Here is a 23,664-nt window from a genome sequence, read left to right on the forward strand (position 1 = left end):
GTAAACAAAATGTGACAAAGTTGATAGCTCATAGAAGTACACAAAATGTGACAAAGGTGATAGCTCATAGAAGTACACAAAATGTGACAAAGTTGATAGCTCATAGAAGTACACAAAATGTGACAAAGGTGATAGCTCATAGAAGTACACAAAATGTGACAAAGTTGATAGCTCATAGAAGTACACAAAATGTGACAAAGGTGATAGCTTATAGACCTTCAACAATTGTATTACAAATCTTTATGAACGTATGACACATATTTTTATGTCTTTTAATTAAACATGCCACTTCAAAATGTCTGTTGTTTTAACGTACTTCTGATTAATATTCATGGGGATACACTTTAGAGGAAGTGTGTTATTATTCGGAACAGTGATGTCGACGTACGACTCGCGGGCTGTATTCGGCCAGTGACGTATTGAACATCAACACTCCTGCCTTCACAGCCTTACAGTACATAATGAACTTGCAGAGAATCACTTCACTTCGACTCGACAATGGTTCTGCAGACATGAAGCAAGTGACCCATGTGTCAGAAGTTCTATGGTTCCCTGTCCCGGTGTCTGCAAACTCTGATTTAGAATGTTCGCAACTCGTTTTATGACGTTAATTAGATTTCACAGGATCACACACTTTTTTTTCCAACCCGGGAAAAAAAAAAGGTATTAGTTTTATGTAGTTAGTCTGTTCGTCTGTCCGGCTGTCACGTTTAGAAAAGTAAATATCTAGGATTTTTTGTTTTTTTCTGGGGTGGGGTGGGAGAATCGAAGGGGGGTAAAAAATGTTCCTTTGTCATCAATCATTTATAGGATATTACGAGCAATGTTTTTATTATTACAAAAATCATCAGCTTCATAAAGAAGGAATTGTCTTTTTAAAGAAAACTTTTTTTTAAGTTACTTTTTTCATGACTTGCAGGCTGCAGCACCGCCTCCTACATATTCATGTACTCATTCATATTCACAGAGCCGTGTTAAAGTTCATTGAAACGCTGAAGGCTTAAATTAAGACAGTGATCTGAGCCTTAGGATGTATATGTCTGCTTCTCCTTTGTTCCAGACAGTCCTTCGCTACGACCAGACGGAGACTAGAAAGTCTGCTTTGTGTCTGTTTGAAGTCAACAACGGACACCCGCTGAGAAGACATTTATCCTACAACAAAGATGAAGGTGGATTCTACGGTGGATTGTTGGATTCTGTCTTGACATTAAGGTTTGTGTTGTTAGCCTTAACCTTGACACGTTGTATCACACTTCTCAGCCTCGTCTGGGCGGGAAGCCGGGCGTTAGGAGAGATGATTAATCCAATATTTAGGAGAGATGATTAAACCAATATTTAGGAGAGATGATTAATCCAACATTTAGTAGGGATGATTAATCCAATATTTAGTAGGGATGGATAATCCAATATTTAGGATAGATGATTAATCAAATATTTAGAAGAGATGATTGATCCAATGTTTAGGAGAGATACTTAATCCAATGTTTAGGAGAGATAATTAATCCAATATTTAGTAGGGATGATTAATCCAATATTGGGAAGGATGATTAATCCAATATTTATGAGAGATGATTAATCCAATAGTAGGAAGTAAAAGAGAACCACCGTTGCGTATCAGTGGTGGGTGTGACGATTGCTGTTGTTGTGCTTATTTGTTGATGATTTTATATTTATGACTGATTTTACAATACAATGCTTATTTTTCCTTCGTGTATATGAAATGGCACAAAAAGAATCGCTTGCCGGGAAAATATGAAACAATTAAAATATACTAGAGAAACTTCTAGACTTATTTTATCTTTAAATTAATGAGCTCCTTCAAAACATTAATTCAATAATTCACAATACAGCACTACTTTAATTTATATATTCTTACACCACCACTGAATTCATAAATCCCCAACGTAATAGCACTTACATATATTTATACAACTAGAACTACTGTTGTAATAATACATGAGTTTAAAGATATAAATTACTCTAATACTTATTACGAATTAAAAACCCGTATGGATTTGGTGTCAAAATAAAATATTTAAAAAAAACTGAAAAAAAAAAAAAAAACTGAAAAAAAAAAACAAAAAACACAAAGCTTATATAAAGCGTACTTGTATCAATTAGTTTGGATCAGTCATGTAAATAAATTTGAATTAAATCTAGACTAACAATAAAAAGCATTTATAAAAATAAAAAAAAATGTGAGATGACCTGAATTCGAAGTCTCAGGCTTGTCAAGCCAACGCACTAACCACTTTACTAGCAAAGAGTCTATGAACATGGGAGATGTAAGTTATCTATTGTTTCTATTTCATGTTTGTGTTCACTAAGCCCTCAGACGGCAGCCTAGTATGAAGGGGACTAATTCAGCTTATACCACCACTTTGGTCAAGTACTATTTCTTTCCCTTGTTTGACATACAAACCAAAGTAATTTGTTACAAATAGTCAATTAACTGATTGATTCTTGTGTTGTCATGTAAAAGAATTCTGCGAAATTTTAGCTTGATCCGAGTATTACTCGTTGGAGAAATAACGTGTACAAACTTTTGGCCAGACAGACAGAAACAGGACAATAACGCAATTTTTTTTTTCTGGGGTTAAAACAATCAATGCTGAAGAGTAAGAACATTGCATAAAACAAATCTGAATTCTACGCTTTTAGTTGGCATTGTGTTGCACCAGACTCGAAATAACATTTTGACAAATTCACCAATAGGAAGAAACAAGGTTCGTCTAGCATAGGCAGTCAAACTAGTTGATCTCAACATTCATGGATAAACCTTGAGTGATAGTAAGGACTAAGAGCTAGACTAGTACACACAGATCTCTGCTATGTCTGAGATTCGATCCCGATTTCGACATTTTTTATTATAGGCCCTAGGTTGCTGCCTAGTTTGCCTATGCCTAAAGACTGCCCAAATAGGAGGCTTTGACTGCTGAACAGATACTATTGTGTGTCTTATCTTATCTTATCTTATATAATACAGACGTTACTTCAAAAAAGAAGATGATTACGTCCTACGCGTCATGCATTTAGTCATACATATTAACCAATGACTTAAATTCTGCCAAGTCACTGGTTTTCCTGGCTAGCTCAGGCAACCCATTCCATGCTCTAATAGCGCTAGGGAAGAAGGAAAGTCCAGGAGAGATTTTAATGGAATAAAATGTGGTGATAAATAAGTGAGACTTTGAGACTTTTTACATGTCTACAGATGACACACATTCTTTTGACCAAGATTTCTTGATTTTTTTTTAGAGCTGGCGTGTCCCGGGGGAACTACGAGTACGTCCTGGACTTTACATTTCATCAGAACGGCATCATCGAAACACGTCTTATGAATACAGGTCAGTGAATAATTAGATTTAGGGGCCACGTCATATCTTCATCAATGTTCCGTACATTAAAAACAATAAAGTAATCACACAAACAATGTGCGTATAGTGTTGTCTGTCCGGACGTAGGACTCTATAACTAAAATGTTTCGAAATTTTCATGTTAACTGTTTCATACAAGGGGGCGTGGTTGTTGATCGGTAGAGCACTTTGTTTGCATAGCAAAGGAGTGCCAATCCCAGTGAAGAATGAATAATTTAATCGGGATTTTTAGGGCGCCTCTGAGTCCGAATCGGAAACCCCATTAGTAACGAAACATGCTGAGATTACTCCCCCTAGAACACGCAAAAGGAAGCGGGCAGTGAGTTTTAAGTTCGCCTTGTCCTCGTACAAGGACAGACCTAATGCTGCAAACGAACCAGTTCTCTATCTCTCTTAAATCCTTGTTCCGATCGCCCTTCATGCAGAACCCGACATGCCTTTGAGTCCACTCAACTCACCCCATTGGTACCTGATATTAGTTGGGAAATAGTAAAGGTAGATCAGTCATTGTAAATGACACCCTCTTTAGCCCCATAATATCACAAGGTCTGAAAGTGGTACTTTTATATATATATTTTATACAAATAAAACACTTTAGCATTCTATCTGTTTATTAAGCTAATTTAATTTTGTTTATTCAACATGCGCTGTGGAATATTGGCTAATGAGCGTTTGACTAACTATGTCTGACCAATGGCTGAAGAAACCTCTCAATTTTGTTCCCAGACTTAGATTCGGTTCCACTGACCAGTGAACGAAACCAACCTATATATGAGATACACCATCATCTGGCCCATTTTAAGGTTGACCTTGACATTGCTGGCCCCATCAACAGGTACAAGACACTGAATGTAGTCAAAGAAGCCATACCACTAAGACAGGTGAGCCTTTCTTAAATAATTATCATTTGAAGTCTTGCTATAAATATTTTCTAGCCTATAGAATGGCATTCACAGTTTCACGTTTAGTTATCGTAGTTGAAGCATAAATTATCAAATGCGTCTGTTTCATTTTCCCATAATGCATGACGCGTAGGACGTAATCATCTTCTTTTTTGAAGTAACGTCTGTATTATATAAGATAAGATAAGAAGATAAATGTTAAACTTGACTTGTATTGTGCCATTCCTGGCAACGATTTTGTTTTTTGAATCTCAAAATCTAGTGTCTTTAAAAAAAATGTATGTGTGTAATTGTTTTTATTCAGACCATTCAATAGAAATTTAAATTGTACATTTTTATAGTCCTTTCCAATGGGACAGAGGCGTAGTGAGGGGGGGGGGCAAGGGAGGCAAGACGCCCTGGGCGCCAACCTCAGGGGTTGTCACACGCAGCCTAGATGTGATGTTCATGGAAAATGGGGTGGGGTCGCCAATAAGGTACCTTGCCACGGGCGCACGTTTTGCTTTCTACGCCTCTGCAATGGGGTACCTTTTACCAATTTCCTCTTTTGTGTGTGTGTGTGTGTGTTACTCCCATGTCTCTACAACGGGTCTAACCACTTTAACAATGAAACCCTAAACATTTTATTTAGTGTGGGTGAGGCCTTGAGAAAATACATTTCTCCATATTTATTGTCCTGGATCAATCCATTATGTGTGATGTGTTTTTGTACGTCATAAATGTCAATGGTTGAAATAACATGCTTAAATTATGATCCGGAAAGTTAGTAACAGTTTTATGGTCACCAAATAAGAAACTTTAAAGCTAACTTCTATTGTTTCATTCGATAGTTTCCTTGGCTATCTATGAATCTGCAAAATGATATTTTTTTATTTTTTTTTACCTTACATCTACATCATATCATTCAAGTGTTTATTTTTTCTTTTAAAACATGATTAGAAGATCTACACACAGACTACAAATGATCATGAATTTAAAATTTTAATATTCGCTCTGTTTTTTTTTCCATTGTTATTAAAATAAAAGTTTTTTTTTGCAATTAATCCCATAATTGTTGACATTGCTACCAGAATCTGAGTGTTCTACATTATCAAACGAGAGTTGAGCAAGAGATGAAGTCCACAGAGCTAGAGGCTGTGTATGACTCCAACTTCAATAACACCAAGTACCTCATTGTGTACAGCGAGGACAGCAAGACAGTGTATGGGGAGAACAGAGGCTACAGGTAATCAATTACATCTAGAGGCTATGGGTAATCAATTACATCTAGAGGTTATGGGTAATCAATTACATCTAGAGGCTATGGGTAATCAATTACATCTAGAGGTTATGGGTAATCAATTACATCTAGAGGTTATGGGTAATCAATTACATCTAGAGGCTATGGGTAATCAATTACATCTAGAGGTTATGGGTAATCAATTACATCTAGAGGTTATGGGTAATCAATTACATCTAGAGGTTACAAGTAATCAATTACATCTAGAGGTTATGGGTAATCAATTACATCTAGAGGTTACAGGAAATCAATTACATCTAGAGTATACAGGTAATCAACTACATCTAGAGGTTAAGGGTAATCCATTACATCTAGAGGTTACGGGTAATCAATTACATCTAGAGGTTACAGGTAATCAATTACATCTAGAGGTTACAAGTAATCAATTACATCTAGAGGTTATGGGTAATCAATTACATCTAGAGGTTACATGTAATCAATTACATCTAGAGGTTACAGGTATTCAATAAGATCTACAGGCTACAAGTAATCAATTACATCTAGAGGTTATGGGTAATCTACTACATGGCAGAATTTAAGTCATTGGTTAATATGCATGACGCGTAGGATGTAATCATCTTCTTTTTTGAAGTAACGTCTGTATTATATAAGATAAGATAAGAGGCTATGGGTAATCAATGAGATCTAGAGGTTGCATGTAATCAATTAGATCTAGAGGTTATGGGTAATCAATTAGATATAAAGGTTACAGGTAATCAATCAGATGTGGAGGTTAAAGGTAGTCAATTACATCTGGAGGTTATGGGTAATCTACTACTTCTAGAGGTTACAGGTAATCAATACATCTACAGGATACATGTAATCAAATAAATATATAAGTTAAATGTAATCAATTAAATATATTTTGTACAGGTGATCAATAAGACCTAGAAGTTATAGGCATTCAATTAAATATAAGTTACAGGTAATTAATTAGATTTAGAGGTGTCTGGAAATAAACCGTTTGCTGTTTCTTTTACATGTTTTGGATGTTCCTTGAATATTATTACATCCTTGCCCGAACCTCTCGCAGAACGACGGGGAGGGTGGCGGGCGGGGTTTCAAACTTGTAATTATATAGATGACAATCCACAGTGCATACAACTCGACCAGGCAGATGTTTAAGATAATCATTAAGAAATATAGGTTTAGGTAATCAATTAGATCTGAAGTTTCCATAGAATCTATTAGAAATGGAGTTTTGATGTTATCGATTAGATGTTACAATAAGTAAGATGGCTTAAAAATGATAGAGCTATGTTAAAAAAAAATATGTCCTGTTGTAGTCATCTTATCTTTTCTAGTTGTACTTTAATGCCATCTAATGTATTATTTGACAGTTTTTAAGGCTGTTATGTATATATTTTAAAATAATACTGCCACAGCATTGTTTGATAGCCAGTGACATGAATTGGTTATGAAGCACGAGATTTATTTGTCTTATGAAGAGTATGAGGTCACATGGGAAAATCAAAGGGGACCACAAGGGATTGTGGGATGTTAATCACATGGTCAAGTAGTAGACCCCAGAGATCCTGAAGAAGACAGACGTGTCTTGTATTAAAGTTGAAACTATTACTAGATATGCACTTATGGAATTTTGTTTTGAATAATTTGGAAGATAAGTTATATGATTCATTGATGGCTGATATTACCAATTATTGTGTGATATCCTTTTATGAAGAATAAATGTCGTCTGCTAACTATTGCGCATTTTGAGTGTATGTGTTGTGGTGATACTACTCAGTAACGTGTACATACGCAACAACAAGTGGGGTGTGGATAAAGGTATTTAATGCAAGAGGAACACTCTCGTACCAGAAGAGGTATCCATGATAATACAAGAAGCATTCATCCAATTAAAACACCGACAAATACTAAGTTTAAATTGTTTGTTTTTTTCCTAGAATTCTACTGAATGCAATGACAAAACAGCTCTTGCCACAAGGTAATCATCTTATGCATTACAGAAAAAAAATTGTATTCAAATAATTTCTTACACTGATTTATGTATCGTATGTTTGAGCACTGACTAGCTAGTCTTTGCCCTATTGAGGCAGTACAGCCCATTTCGGATTAAAGAATCTATTGAGTTGTCGTAGGCTTTACATTTTCAATAATCCTTGTTTTGGTTTTCATTGAGATACATATTAGCTTAAAATGAATTCTCTTGCGATGTCACACATTAGCCCCGAAGTTTACTAGCTAGCGCTTTTTTTTTTCACAAATGTTATATATACTCACTCCGTCTGTCTGTCTGTCTGTCTGTCTGGTACACATTTTGCACACGTTATATCTCTCATTTCCCATGCTGGAATCAAGTTGAAACTTTGCACAATTATTCATTGTCCCTAATATTATTTTTTTTTTAAACTTAACTAAGAGTAATTAATTACTTTTGTTTGATATAGACAAAGAAAAGTAATCATACTGTATTGAGATATATAGATGTAAATATGCAGTTCTTTCCCTTGTAATTAAGCTTTGTTTGTTTTTTAAGTATTTTTTTACATTTTAATTGATAGGTGTGCGTTTTGTGTTTTGTCTTTTGTTCAATTTAATTTAATTTCGTCTGCATCCGTTTTTTAATTCTCTTAAGGGAAGGAGTCGACCATACCTTGGTCAGAGCACCAAATGGTGGTCACAAAACATTCGGACGATGAAGTCTCCTCAAGCTCTATGCTATCCATGTTTGATGTGACGAACCCTGCCGTGGATTTCAACCAGTTCTTTAAGGATAATGACAACATTGTGGATGAGGTAATTCTGAAGAACACTGTGTGTTCAGTGTTTCAGGTTAATTTAGTTTTAAAGTTTAATTGTCAAATATTTTACACGTTTTGGAAGTTCCTTCAGAGTTGACGACTTCCTAGCCCAAACCTCCCGAGGAACGACGGGGTGGCAGCGGGCAGGGTTTGAACCCGGGACCATCGAGACTACCGAACAATAGGAACATTAAGAAACTGGAACAGACACAAAAACTGGAACAGACACAAAAACTGGAACAGACACAAAATAGAGCAGTGAGATTCATAACAAACGAATATTCACATTTGACTAGAGTAACACCTTTACTAAAATAACTAAATTTAGAAAGCCTTCAGGATAGAAGACTCAAAAGGAAAGTAGCAATTATACATAAAACACTGAACCATAATCTTCAAATACAAAAACAAAATTTAATAAAATATTTTGAAAGACACAAAGATAAAGGCACATTCCTCGTTCCATATGCTAGGACAAATTTGTACAAATACTCCTTCTTCCCTAGCGCTATTAGAGCATGGAATGGGTTGCCTGAGCTAGCCAGGAAAACCAGTGACTTGGCAGAATTTAAGTCATTGGTTAACATGCATGACTAAATGCATGACGCTTCGGACGTAATCATCTTCTTTTTTGAACTAACGTCTGTATTATATAAGATAAGAGAGCAATGTCATGGTGTAGCTTCAAACTAATGCCTCTTATGAGGCTTGATTGAAGCGATTTCGCCTCCAATGCCTATTTCTGATTACGTCTGCTCAATGTCATCTCTAACCAAACGAATACCTGCTCTAACTACGAGTAGCTTAACAAAGACGTAACTAAACATCAGCCCTTTACCGCCGCGTCTCCTGAAGTTTACTAGATTGCAAGTTTTTTTTTTTTTCCAGGATCTTGTATTTTGGATAACTCAAGGCATGTACCACATCGTGAGCTCAGAGGACAGACCGGCGACAACTACAGTGGGCAATCAGATGACCTTCTTTCTACTGCCCTACAACTATTTCTCAGAGTGTCCCTCCATGGGCTCTAGAGATTCCTTGTATGTGACATACAAAGATCGTAACAATATTAAACTTGGACTTACAGTGGACAGGTAATTTAGTAGATTGCTCATTTAGTAGATTGTTCATTTAGTAGATAGGTCATTTAGTAGATTTAGAAAGTTTTGGAGCACTGTGGGACATGAAGAGCACACTCGCCATCCACTGCATCCCAGACCAGCTCCAGTTGTCTGGGCTCTGGTCTGCCACTGGATCCAGCTGGCAAGGGGCGAGAGAGTGAGGCTGATGCAGCGCTTATCTCCCTCACTTTAATAAATTTTCATCGCGCAAGCCACATTCTCATCTCCCATGTTCATCAATCAAAAAGCCCTGCAGCGAAAGGGAAGTGGCAGGTGTGGCTACACTGGTAACCATAGCTATACAACTGAGTAGATTGATAATCTAGTAGATAGGTAATTTAGTAGATAGATCATTTAGTAGATTGGTAATTTATTGGATAGGTAATTAAGTAGATAGGTCATTTAGTAGATAGATTATTTAGTAGAAAGGTGGTTTAGTACATAAGTAATTAATACATAATGTTTTATCAGATACATAATTTATAACTGTGCCATTTGATTTTGTTATTGGCTACTATTTTGCGTCAAGTATGTAACCCTTACAGAGATAATCCATGATGGATAACTCTAAATGGGGTGCCTCCTTGATATTTTTTAGTTGGTCTATAAATGGGAAGATCTCTGCCAATGTTTTTTTTTTCTTTAGCTTTCCTTATATTGTCTACACATTTCTCCATATCTCTTATCCTTTTTTTTATATGTTTCTGTATTTTTTAGCTTAGGGAAATTTAAATCGAAAGCTAAGCTTACTGATTACTGTGTTAAAACTTATCGGAAAATCCCAATTAATTTATTTTTTCCCTTGCGGCTAACCATTTAATTTCTTCCTATGACAGAGGTCATATCTGTAAGCGCATAAATTGACACAGTTATGGAGAAATGCGTTTCCTCTAGCAACGAAATATAAATACAAAATCGTCTGATAGCTTTATGGTGTAAATAAATTAATTAATACATGCTTGTTTCATCCTCAGGGGAGATAACAGCCGTGAACCTTGTGTTCTTCCCCCTACAAGCTCTGGTAATCTACTCAAGCTAGATTTAGGTTTAGGAAAATGGTTTTAGCTCCGCTGACAAACAATAAACTCCATTTCAACATTTGATTCCTGTGTTCTTTGTTTCACATATATTGGATGCTTCTTCAGAATGGAGAATTATAATATATTTTATATTATACATAGTTCGTCCATCGTGGTTCGATGATGACCACTTTTGTCAACTTCGGGGACTGAAAGTTTTATGTCTTTGGTTTCACTCACCCGATGTGGCTGTTTGAGACCTATATGATATTTTCTATAATAGTTTTAAAATAGCTTCGTGTCGCGTTTGCATACATTGATAATTGAGCAATTAATATACTATATTACAGACGTTCCTTTGAAAGAGAAGATAATTACGTCTATTCATATTCATGTGTTAATATAGTCCTGTATGTTTATTACACGCTTAAACTCTGCCAAGTCGTTGGATGATTCAGAAGCTTTCATGTAAGGTTCTGGATATTTCTCCATTTGCAGTGCACTGATGATTGAATCATCTTTTGACTTGAGCGGGGCACACCTGCTGGTGTGAGGTCCAGGGTCTTCTCTCATGCCCTCGTATGGTCCTCTGATGTTACCACTTTCGGCACAAGATTGGATATTTTCACATAGGTCCTGCTAGTATTTGTTAGCGCACTGTCTTGCTATTCTTTAGGCATTGTTCCGTGTAGCTCTAAGCACTTGTAGGTTGTCTGGGGTGGGATCCTCCTTGTAGTTTAGCAAGGCTACTCTCTTGTTCCTAGTGGCAGTTTCCATTTCATGCAGACTTGCTTCGAACCAGTCCTAGCGTTCCTAGTTGGTTTTATAAATTATCTACAGAGCTTCTCGAGCCAAAGCGTCTGCGCCAAAGCGTTATCGCCAACCGATCGGTGTGAATGAAAAAATGAAAATGAACATATTTTTTTTTACTCATTTATCTATCTCAAGCACTTACAAAACACAAAGGTCAAACATTTGAACAACATTCGCGTCCAGACAGTACAACACGGCTGAGCTGTCAACATTTTCGACAAATTATTTATAGTGGATGATCATTGATATAATATCCAACGCAGTTATCACAAACACAAGAGAAGGTCGGTTGGTAATGTTGTTTTCATTGACAGAAACTTATTTATTCGGCATAATTTAATTTAGACTACACGTATCTACACTCAAAACACACAATATTGAAATATGAATATATATACTTTATTTTATCGTCATAGATATAGTTTAAAAGAAAATGAATAAAACAACTGCACCTAAAATCACAATTACCCATGCTTATACTATTGATCTGTACTATCAGTAAAGAATAAAAAGTTTTGTCCGAATCCTATTGAATGTTTACTAGTAGTGTCCCTTAATGTTCCCAACATTTTAAAATATTTTGTATTAGAATACTAGAAATAGCAACAGTGATAAATAATAATGATGTTTTGTTTGTAATGCACAGGTGTAACCATGTGTAAAAAGAAGAGATGGGTCGACTCATGGGAACACTAAAAAATCTCGAAATTCAAACCCTAGTCTTTCCCGAGAATCAATCCCAGGTCTCCTCGGTTCGGAAACCAAGTGCCTTGACCACCGCGCAACTAATCATAAAGTTCCCCTTTCATTCCTTGCGATTTTAAGATCATCTGTTTCTGTGACCCACTGTTAGCGACGCTGTCGTGTGTCCTGCACAATGACTAACCGCCTCTACTTTTCCCCAGCTATTGTCATCATCATCATCATCATCATCATCATCATCATCATCATCATCATCATGAAACTCCATTTGAGTGAGGGCTTGAGAGGCTTAAATCCTCTCTTGCAAAAGCCCTGGACAGAAACCCTGCTGTCTTGCGTAGTGCATACATGTCACCATACAGGTCGAGAATTTTCGGGTCGAGACAAAGATCAGCAAGTCTGGGGCAGTCAAACAGAATATGAGGCACGGTTTCCTCTTCTTCCCCACAGCGGGGGCACCGTGTATCGAAATTTTGGCCATAGCCGTGAGAAATATGAGCCAACAGGACAGTGGCCTGTCCTGCACTGTGCTATAATAGCTTGCTCAGGCCTGGACAGCCTCCACCACTGGGAAGTGCGGTTAGGGCACCTCATGCGCTCCAAAACTACACGGCGTTTTTGGAACTTGTCCCAGCACTCAAACCACTTTTCCATTTCTGTTTTATGAATTTCAATTATCCATTATTGCAGGGTGGATCTAGAGGTGCTCTTAAGATCCCGTAATTAAAAATCCCAGTCTTCACCAGGATTCGAAACCACTTAGCCACCGGCCTCCATCTTTTGGATAAATGTGTGCAGATTCATTTCTTATCTAAATTTTGTTTACAATTGAAATATATTCTTCATGTCCTTATTGTGTTTTTAATGAGATTGTATCCTAAGCTCAGTGGCGGAGCTAGGAATTTGCCATCATTTGAGACCCGGAAGGGCTTGACCTCTTTAAGGGCCCCTGCATTTTGCGTAATATTCAATAATTAATGTAAAAAAAAAAACCCACTCATTTGGAAGCCACCCTCAAGTGAGGGCCCGGGGGATTTTCAAATTCTCCCCCTTACCGCCACCTTGGTTACGCCTCTGCCTAAGCTAGAGCGCCAGACGACTCCAGGATGCCAGAGTGTAAGAACATGTCTTTTGTGATTTGTTTAAATATCAGTTTATTTCATCTCGAGTTAAATTTGTCTAGATTGTAATAAAAGTGCTATTTAGTTTTGTTCACTAAGACCTCATTTAAGTTATTTCAAGTGTTACAATTTAAAATATAATGCGGCCGACAGCGATTTAGTTGTCTACCATTAGTGTCGCGCTACAAGTCAACAACAACGGCTTAGTGTTTACTTTACAAATAAAAGCAGGAACCGAGAACCCCCCTAATGAGTCATTAATTAGGAATTTCTATTATCCGAACAAAACTGAAACATATCTGAAGATGCAGATGAAATGTCATAAAGGTTTTTTAAAGATGGTGACACACCCAGTCGCTTGCCAGATAGGCTTGTTAAAAGATAAGTCCGCCAAACAACTTCCGTTGTTATAAGAAACTAGGATTGTTTTGGTGTCTAGTCACGTGATCAAAATTGACATTAAGTCAAGATTAATGAAATGTATCACATTTACACCACACAAACTACACATCTATCCCCCCCATAGGGTTTTGAAAGTAATAGAAAACAATAATGATAATAATAACACAACTTCTATATAATGCTTCTTTTCTACTTTATTTTCTAAAGTTGTTGTTTTTTTAAACAGGAAAAGTTAAAGTTGTTCTTTCCGGATCAGATTCTTGCTATTCCGGATCAGATTCATGCTATTCCGGATTAGATTCATGTTATTCAGGCAATCATCTAGGCAGCTAAATTGAAAATAAAAACACAATAGAAGTATTGATTAGACAGCAATTAATAATAAGCACATATGAACAATATTGTGCAACACAATGAAATAACTTGTTAGATGTGTGTAGAATGTTTGTTTGGAATGTCAAGAATTCATAGGTGTCAGGTTCATTGATAGGTATTGAACGATTTTATTATTTTTTTTTCAAAATATAAAAATGTTGACCTATTTCCGTGTAGGTCAGTAGAAATCCTCGACCTGAAACAGAGCTGTCCGACGTGAAGTTGATGAACAGAGCGTTGGAGGTTGAGGTCAGAGAATGGACACCAGGTAAGGTACACAATGTGCCGATGACAGGGTCGCTAGAGGAGGGCCCGTCCATGATTTGAACATTGTCGTAACCACACTCGGTTGAAACATCCAGAAAACTGTCAAAGAGAGAGAGATTTTGTTAGTCGCAAAATATTTAGTTAATTTGAATAGAGGCACGGTGGCTGAGCGATAATGCGCTAGGCGTCCAAACCCGGGGTCCCGGGTTCGAATGCTGGTGAAGACAGGGATTTTTAATTTCGGGATCTTTGGGCGCCTCTGAGTCCACCAAGCTCTAATGGGTATCTGACATTAGTTGGGGCAAGTTGGTCATTGTGCTGGCCACATGACACCCTCGTAAACCGTGGGCCACCGAAACATAGATCACATGGTCTGTAAGGCGGAACTTTACTAATGATTGAATGGTCGTTATTTGTTTAGAACAAGAAAGTGTCATCCAGATTTGCCGAGAATGCCGATGAAACATAATGAGATCGATTTTCGTTGTGCTGAACTATTGGTGATTTTAACTCTTTCTCTCCTAACTGACGATACCAGCGTTGATTCCACCAGAATGTGGTAAATAATTACGGAGAGAAAGAGTTAAATTTTAGTTGACGTAAATGATTGGTGCTATAGTTGATATGATTGTATGAGTGAATGATTGTTGTTACTGATGTATGATGCTGTGAATGACTGATGTCACAATGGTCCTTCAAAGTGAAGCTAATATTAATCATTTAGGAAGTAAAGTTCCCCTTTAAGTCATAGTGAATTATGGGATAGATGATGTAAAGGTCATCTGTTTCTGTTTCACAAGGTTTACGAGGTTTTCGTGTGGCCAGCACAATGACCAACCTCCTTTACTTTTCCCCCAACTAATGTCTGGTACCCATAGGAGTTAAGGCCCTCTTAAAATCCCGAAATGAGATCTTTACAGAGATTCGAACCCGGGACACCTCAATTTCGAAACCCAGCGCTTGGCCACTCGGTCACCACACCCACATTGGGTGAAATATTTCTATTTGCTACTTCCTGTGTAAAAATGTTAAAAAATCTGCGCTGAATGAAGTGATAAAACAATAATTAAAAAGGTAAAAATACGTGAGTTGAATCTTGGTTCGCGGGTCAGTTACAATCAGCCAAGTAACAACAAGGTTGCTATCATAATTTCCAGGGTAGTTGGGACTTGTGATGTTTCCCATTGGCTCTGTTAAACTGTGGTGATAGCGGATACTTTGAACAAGATAAAAGGGATCATAATCCACGGGCTCGTTCGTTGGATAGTCCTCTGAAAATAATAAAAACAAATGAAATTTTTAAAAAATCTTTAAAAAAATAAGCTTTTCTAAAGGAGAAGAACTTAAAACTATCACAACACAACATCAGCCAAGTACAATTTCTTTCCCTTGCTCAAGATAACAAACAAAATGATTAATTACCAATAGTTAATTAAATTTGTTGTTTTGACTCTCGTGTTGTCAAGTAAAAAAAAAATCTGTTCAAAATTTCAGTTTTTCCGAGATTGGGTGTGGGAGAAATAACGTGTAAAAACTTTTGATCAGACAGACAGACAGACAGAGTTGATACAAGCTTTGTAAAAATTGAGTCTTACTTATGGTTGTGTACTCAAGGTAGAAACCATTTTCTGTGACGGAAGAGTCGGAAGTGAAAGTGATAAAGACTTCACTGGATGTGGAAGTTATTGTAGGTACTTCCGGCAACGAGCAGAACCGACCAATCAGGGGTTTCTCAGTGTTCCACTCATCGTAAATATTCAGGTAGTCAAACCCACATTCCAAGGACACCTCGAGTAAGCTGATCGTAGAAATGTTGTCATTTTAAAATATTGCAACAGACAGATTACATCAGTAATAGAAATCAGTGTTGGATGTCAGTGTTGGATGTCAGTGTTGGATGTAAGTGTTGGACGTCAGTATTGGATGTCAGTGTTGGATGTCAGTGTTGGATATCAGTTTTGGATGTCAGTATTGGACGTCAGTGTTGGATGTGAGTGTTGGATGTGAGTGTTAGATGTCAGTGTTGGATGTCAGTGTTGGATAGTTTCAGGTGTAATTGATTGTGTTAATGTTTCATGTCGGAGTTGGATGTTAGTTTTATATGAAAATGTCTGTTGTCAGTGTTCTGCTGTCAGTAATAGATGTCAGTATTTGATGTGAATGTTACATGTCAATTGTCAATGAAATTTTAAACTCTCAGTGCTCTAGTGTCTTTTTATTATGTTAGTGCTATATGTCAGTTTTAGGGTAAAGGAACCACAATGGGAAAGATACATTTTGCATATTTCCTAACGAAAAGAAAATGACATTTCTAGGATACAATTTGTCGTAATTGAAATAAAAACTTTATTTTTTACTCTGCTAGTTCTTGGTCATTTATTGTTAACCCTTAAAGTACTGAGCTGATTTTCACTGAGCGTATACAAAATGGAATTACAATTCTGATATTTAGAGGCTAAACTACCACACGCGTTTTAAGGGTTAATGACTCTATAAATACTTACGTCAAAGTGATTTTTGTTCCAGGATCAGTTCTGATGAGCCAAGTCACGTGCTGGTTGTTGTCATAGCCGTACGGATAGTTGGGACTCACAATGTTTCCTGTAGGCTCAGTCTTAACACTGGAGCAGTATTGAAGAGCTGGGCTAGGGTGCCAAATACTATCAGTATAGCTTGAGTAATCTGGGTAATGACCAGGGCTACTTCCGATAGGACTGTCTGTATGGCTCTCTGTATCTTCAGTAGTTGTAGCATACTCTGCTTGACTCTGTGTGTATTGAGGGTCTTCCCTGTGAGGTCCACCTTGAGAACTTACACCAATGCCTTCTCCATAAAGATAAGGCCCATCGAATTCCTCTTGAGCTTGATTCCCACTCACCAATGGAACAAGTAGAAGTAACAAGATGACGCTCAGGCGTCCTGATACAAGTGCCTTCATCTTCGGCCAAGCTGATCAAAATAATAAAAAAATACTTGAAATAAATGTGACATAGTCGTGGCCGAATAGATGAAATCATTTTCTTTCTCTGGTTCCATCTGTTCAGTACGTTTAATGTGGAAGTAAAGAATAGGAGTTGAATGTTTAGTACATTTTTTATAAAGTTATTAGGTTCTATCCCAAGCATCCTGCAGGACGGCAAGGGTTGGCAGGTTTCAAACCCAGGAATAACTAGTCGACACTCTGGAGCACAGACCATACGAGCAGGCACTATGCATGAAATGGCTAAGAAACTAACTTCTTTTTATTTAAAGAAAACCACACAAGTGGTCACAATCCTGAGTGAAAACCCTAAAAGAGTGACCCTTAAAAGAAGAAAAGAACATAAAAAATGTCTGACCTAAATGTTCAGTTTTCATTAATAGACAACCATAGACATAAATAAATATAGACTGGCCGATTAAAGAGTTTTATGAAACGAAAATTTGTGAATTGCAATTTTGTGTACTTTACTATACAGCATTTATGAGCAGTATAAAAGTTAAGTATTCAGATCTATTTCAGCCGTAACCTATATAAGTATTACAATATTTTCACTAGTGATTTTTTTAAATCTCTCAGCGTGAAGATCATGCAATTTTTCTTAATTCGGAAATCCGAATACAATAGATATACATGTTTTCAAGTTACATGAAGTTACTTCCTTTTTCCAGTCTATATTTATTTATGTCTATGTAGACAACCAAAAAGTATGGCACATTATATAATATCAAAACTTCACTGTACAAAAAGCAAGCAAAAATAAAGAATATTCATTATTTCTAGATCTAGTACTCCCTCATTTACCATGAACATGTAAAGGCGCCTCTGTGTGTGTGGTGCCCCCCTGAGGGTGGCGACCAAGGCAACGTGCCCCCATTGCCCCCCCTCTTCACTACGCCTCAACACATCAAATCACCAACGACAAACCTTTCTGCAATTCGAGGAATGCCCTATACCACAAAAGGTGTAATTACTTTGTATTACAAAGAAACCAAAGTAACAAATAAAGTAAGTGAAGTAACTAAAGTAAACTTACAGATTTTACTGTCTGGTGACTTTGATATCTTGTAAAAGTTTCGTTTTCCCCCAGCAGCTTGTGTTTACCAAATGATTGTGTGTCTCTTATATACAGATTTCTTCGCCTACTCTTTGACAAGTGGACATAAAGAATGGAGACACAGACTGCACTTGTTGATTGTTTAGTAGAGTGCGACTACTAGACTAATAAAACAAATGTTAGTACAATGAACTGCAGAATTACACGTCATTTTCTCACGTTAGATCAGTTCTCTTGGTTCACGTTGAATCTTCAACCAGGGGCGACACCGCCGAGTGGCGATAACAAGTAAAAGTAAAGTTCCACTTTTGACCTAGCGATCTATAGGGTAGATGGTGTTATGGTGATCTGTTTCTTTGGCCAACGGTCAACGAGCAGGGTGTCATGTGGCCAGCACAACGACCAACAGCCTTTACTTTGTTTGTTTGTAAAATGTTTTGTTTTACATGTTTCGGATGTTCCTTCAGAGTTGAAGATAGTTTACTTCCTAGTCCAAACCTTCCGCAGGACGACGGGGAATGGGAGCGGGCAGGGTTTCCATAAATAAAGTCAGATACCCATTAGAGTTTGTTGCACTCATCCTAAACATCCTGAAATTCAGAATCCGAGTCTTCACCGAGATTCAAACCCAGGACCCCAGATTTGTAAGCCAAGTGCTTAACCACTCAGCCCCAGCGCACCCCGCAATAACAGTCTAATGGGGGAATACAGCGTTTGGCGTCACCAGTTGTGTGCCAATGTAACGTAGAGAAGAAAACAACACGAACTAGGTCACATGATGGAAACAGCGAAATGTAAACATTTAAAGATAGAATGTTTCCCTCTGGCCCCCCCCCTCCCCCCCTCACTAAACATAAAAATAGAGGATTTTATAATTTTTAAAAAATATATTTTACATGGTCCTATCTCTTTTGTGGACCATTTGGGGGGGGGGAAGTGTTTTAGATTGTGTTTGTGTGTGTGTGTTTCTATGGTGACGGTGGGAAGAGGTTAGCGATTGGTTGTGAATGATGCAGCATTGGTGGCATTGTCGTCATTCGGTCTTTGTTAGGGGAGACGACTCCAGAACATGGGACTGAAAGGCTGTGTTATTGTAGTGAGTTATATTTTGTTAAAAAAAAATTATTATTCAAGTCTAGTACTTTTTATCTTATTTCAGCTTGATTTTGTCTATATTATAATAAAGGTTATATTTAGTTTTTTTCATAAAGAAGTTATTTAAAGTTTTATTAGTTAAGACTTAAGACGCCTACAGCGGTTTAATCGTCTACCAGCAATTTATTGCTATAAGTCAACGACCGGTAATAACAAGGTTTCGGTGCTACTTTTAGGCGCTCAGCTAACTAAACTCTGCTCGAGTAGGGGTTTAAACTCGATCCTCCTTGTTAGGTAGCCACGCATCCCCACTAGTGCACCCCCATTGTCTATTCTCATTGCGATTAAGTAGAATCATCTAGTACGTTCCCTCATTGACTGAAGGACCTAGGTTTGTGTCTATGATGGCGGCCTGCGCAGTATGCTTTAGTAGCGTGAAACGCACGGTATGAAAGTCGATAAACATTTCCATTTGACAGGTGGCAACAAGTTAAGAGAGAACCTATTGTCTCTTTCCTCTTGCGAAATATTGTTTCGTAATAAAGTTCAAAGCAATATCTTTCAAAAATGAGGTAAAGTTTTTAATGGCTTGCGAACGTGACAGGTGCTCGGGGCAGCAAGGACTGTCCCACACCGAACGTACTAGCCACTGTTTCCCACACTTTACCAGTGGTGCCCTCTTCAAGAAAAAAAATGTGTTTCTCAGTCAGCTCGGGTCTAAGGCCTAAGGGACGCTCTAATGTCCTTTATTTGTGTTGGGAGGATTTTCTAATAAGCTAATGAAACAAAATGAAAACAAAATTTTAAATAAGTTTGGAATCCAAATTTACGTAATAGATTTTTATTGAAACCGTTAATTTTTTTTTGGAAATCTTGTTTCGTAGATAAAGTTTAGGTCTCTTATGTATAAAAAAAAAAAAGGTTCATTCCGGAAAAGGGAGATATGAGGCAGTAGGTTTACCTTCAGCCTGGGATCAAACAAATTTCAAAGATACTACAGATGGCAGAGCTATATTTTTGAACTGGAGCAGCACAGTGGTGTGACATTAGCATTGGATGTGACAATCTGACATGTGTCAGTAGTTTTATATACCTCGGAACAATTGTCTCAGATGAGGGCACCAAACCTGATCTACTGGCCCGAATTGCACAGTCCACAGCAGCACTGGCAAAACTCAAAACAATCTCTTATCTTCTTATCTTATTTAATAAAGACGTTACTTTAAAAAAAAAAGATGATTACGTCCTACGCGTCATGCATGTTAACCAATGACTTAAATTCTGCCAAGTCACTGGTTATGCAACCCATTCCATTCTCTAATAGCACTAGGGAGGAAGGAGCATTTGTACAAATTTGTCCTAGCATATGGAACGAGAAATGTGCCTTTATCTTTGTGTCTTTCTGAGTATTTTATTAAATTTTGTTTTTGTATTTGAAGATTACGGTTCAGTGTCTTATGTATAATTGCTACTTTACTTTTGAGTCTTCTCTCCTGAAGGTTTTCTAAATTTAGTGATTTTACTAAAGGTGTTACTCTAGTCAAATGTGAATATTCATTTGTTATGAATCTCACTGCTGTATTTTGTGTCTGTTCCAGTTTCCCTGGTCATGGACGCTGACTGCAGAACAAGAGAGGAGGATCCTAGCAATGGAATTGAGATGTTACAGAAGAATCCTAGGCATCACATTTAAAGACCGCATCACAAACACAGATATTAGTGACAAGGTTAGTACTGGGATTGGACCCCACGATGACCTGCTAACTATTGTAACAAAACGCAAATTAATACTCTACGGCAGGACCTGTCACGTGGCAACAAGCTATTGGACTAAACTGCATACAGGTTTGACCAGGGCCGGTCCTAAGTATTGCGGGGCCCTATGTGAAACGTATTGCGCGGGGCCCGTTCTGGTCGGGGATAAGCTTAATGTCAAAATTAAGATTTTGTATTAGAAAATGCATTCGTCTTTGCAATAAATGTTTATTAAAGGAAAGCTGACAATGCCGTTTTTTTTATCGCGTGGGATTGGCACCCCTAAATGGTAATCTTGTCTATTTTCAGGAGATTTTTATGACTTTTCAGGAGATTATAATAATTTCAGGAGATTACCATGACTATTTCGTATATTTTGTAATTTCAAAAGATTTCCAGGAGATCCTGGCAAATCAGGAGGCCGCGGAAAATCTGTTATCTGTCATAAGTGATAATGTTTTAATTTAATAATTTACACCTAGAATTAGCGCGAGTCCTATGAAAGTGCGGGGCCCACTGCGGTCGCATAGGTTGCAGCGGCCTAAGGCCGGCCCTGGGTTTGACGTTGCAGGTCAGTGTTCAGGCCTAATATAACGATTAGTCTCGGTCCAACAAGGAAATATGGGAAATGAATAGAGCAGTGGTTCCAAAACTGTTTCCTTACCGGAACACTTCAAACGTTCTGACTATTTACAGGAACACTTCACACGTTCTGAGTATTTAGCGGAACACTTCACACGTTCTGAGTATTTAGCGGAACACTTCACACGTTCTGAGTATTTAGCGGAACACTTCACACGTTCTGAGTATTTAGCGGAACACTTCACACGTTCTGAGTATTTAGCGGAACACTTCACACGTTCTGAGTATTTAGCGGAACACTTCACACGTTCTGAGTATTTAGCGGAACACTTCACACGTTCTGAGTATTTAGCGGAACACGTTTGCTTATTTTTTTGACAGACATTAAATCACTTGGTGGCCTACTAGTTAATCATCTCAGTAGTTCGTAAAACACCCATTCAGGTCTCGAGGGTCACAGTTTATGAAACACTGGAATAGAGGAAGGTGAGAGATAAAGGAGCAGAGAAAGAAAGGAAAAGAAAGCGGGAGAAATTGAGAGAGGAAGAAATAAGAGGCTATGAGGAAGAAATAAAGAGGCTATGAGGAAGAAATAAGAGACAATGAGGAAGAAATAAGAGACAATGAGGAAGAATTAAGAGGTTATGAGGAAGAAATAAGAGACAATGAGGAAGAAATAAGAGGTTATGAGGAAGAAATAAGAGGTTATGAGGAAGAAATAAGAGACAATGAGGAAGAAATAAGAGGTTATAAGGAAGAAATAAGAGACAAAGAGGAAGAAATAAGAGACAATGACGATGAAAGAAGAGGTTATGAGGAAGAAATATGAGACAATGAGGAAGAAATAAGAGACAATGAGGAAGAAATAAGAGACAATGAGGAAAAAATAAGAGGTTAAGAGGAAGAAATAAGAGGTTATGAGGAAGAAATAAGAGACAATAAGGAAGAAATAAGAGGTTATGAGGAAGAAATAAGAGACAATGAGGAAGAAATAAGAGGTTATGAGTAAGAAATAAGAGGCTATGAGGAAGAAATAAGAGGTTATGAGTAAGAAATAAGAGACAATGAGGAAGAAATAAGAGGTTATAAGTAAGAAATAAGAGACAATGAGGAAGAAATAAGAGGCTATGAGTAAGAAATAAGATACAATGAGGAAAAAATAAAAGGCTATGAGTAAGAAATAAGAGGCTATGAGGAAGAAATAAGAGGTTATGAGGAAGAAATAAGAGGCTATGAGGAAGAAATAAGAGGTTATGAGGAAGAAATAAGAGGCTATGAGGGCGAAATAAGAGGGATAGAGAGGGGGAATATTTGTTGCTGTCAGGAGTCATGTTTGGGAGTGTGGGGGTAAAATCTAAAATTTTAGATCCCTTAATATTTCTCTCTTATTGTATTACAAATGTAGTTGGTATCATGGTCCAGGGGTTCTAGTCTAGAGTAGGGAGTCTAACATTTGTGCGCATGTGAGGAGGCGAAGTTTCGATTTTCAGTGGAGAAATGAGAAAGGACTAAAGTTGAGTCTGCTGAAGAACCATCGATTGAGTTTATTGAACTTGAAAGTCTGTAACATAAATCAAGAGTTATACTGTTTTGCAACGTATTGAATACATGGGCAGGGGTTTACCATGTAGCCTCAACTAGACTTATAGTTTCAGTTCTATCAACACGTAAATAAGTAATAGTTTGCTATGTAGCATCAACTAGACTTATAGTTTCAGTTCTATCAACACGTAAATAAGTAATAGTTTGCTATGTAGCCTCAATAGACTTAAAGTTTCAGTTCTATCAACACGTAAATAAGTAATAGTTTGCTATGTAGCCTCAATAGACTTATAGTTTCAGTTCTATCAACACGTAAATAAGTAATAGTTTGCTATGTAGCCTCAATAGACTTATAGTTTCAGTTCTATCAACACGTAACTAAGTAATAGTTTGCTATGTAGCCTCAACTAGACTTATAGTTTCAGTTCTATCAACACGTAAATAAGTAATAGTTTGCTATGTAGCCTCAATAGACTTATAGTTTCAGTTCTATCAACACGTAAATAAGTA

General features: G+C 37.3%; 2 protein-coding genes across 2 annotated transcripts in view; one reads left to right on the top strand and one right to left on the bottom strand.

Annotated features, from left to right (window-relative positions):
• Nucleotides 1-10,547, top strand: part of LOC106051633 (putative amine oxidase [copper-containing]) — a 30,702-nt gene extending 20,155 nt beyond the window's left edge. Inside the window, exons 8-15 of the mRNA XM_056045452.1 lie at nt 1,061-1,212; nt 3,259-3,347; nt 4,104-4,258; nt 5,350-5,504; nt 7,466-7,506; nt 8,158-8,318; nt 9,212-9,417; nt 10,419-10,547. Coding sequence (XP_055901427.1) covers nt 1,061-1,212; nt 3,259-3,347; nt 4,104-4,258; nt 5,350-5,504; nt 7,466-7,506; nt 8,158-8,318; nt 9,212-9,417; nt 10,419-10,509 — 1,050 coding nt within the window. The 3' untranslated portion in view covers nt 10,510-10,547. The remainder of the gene's footprint in view (nt 1-1,060; nt 1,213-3,258; nt 3,348-4,103; nt 4,259-5,349; nt 5,505-7,465; nt 7,507-8,157; nt 8,319-9,211; nt 9,418-10,418) is intronic.
• Nucleotides 10,548-13,670: 3,123 nt separating this feature from the next.
• On the bottom strand, nt 13,671-18,291 carry LOC106054732 (deleted in malignant brain tumors 1 protein-like). The gene is made up of 6 exons (XM_056004273.1): nt 18,160-18,291; nt 16,648-17,092; nt 15,739-15,941; nt 15,228-15,414; nt 14,040-14,242; nt 13,671-13,830 (listed from the first exon to the last, which is right to left on the bottom strand). Exons 2-6 carry the CDS (start codon nt 17,079-17,081, stop codon nt 13,823-13,825), a joined length of 1,035 nt encoding a protein of 344 aa, XP_055860248.1. The 5' UTR covers nt 17,082-17,092; nt 18,160-18,291; the 3' UTR covers nt 13,671-13,822.
• Nucleotides 18,292-23,664: the final 5,373 nt, after the last annotated feature.

This window comes from Biomphalaria glabrata, chromosome 11 (genome assembly GCF_947242115.1).
Source record: "Biomphalaria glabrata chromosome 11, xgBioGlab47.1, whole genome shotgun sequence".
NCBI lineage: Eukaryota > Metazoa > Mollusca > Gastropoda > Planorbidae > Biomphalaria > Biomphalaria glabrata.

Bases quoted from the DNA above. Each gene is read 5' to 3' on its own strand.
- LOC106054732 (XM_056004273.1), bottom strand. From the start codon at position 17,081: ATGAAGGCACTTGTATCAGGACGCCTGAGCGTCATCTTGTTACTTCTA. The intron at 15,942-16,647 runs GTAAGTATTTAT...TTCTACGATCAG, and splicing joins GGAACAAAAATCACTTTGAC to CTTACTCGAGGTGTCCTTGG. The intron at 15,415-15,738 runs GTAAGACTCAAT...TATTATTTTCAG, and splicing joins CCTTGAGTACACAACCATAA to AGGACTATCCAACGAACGAG.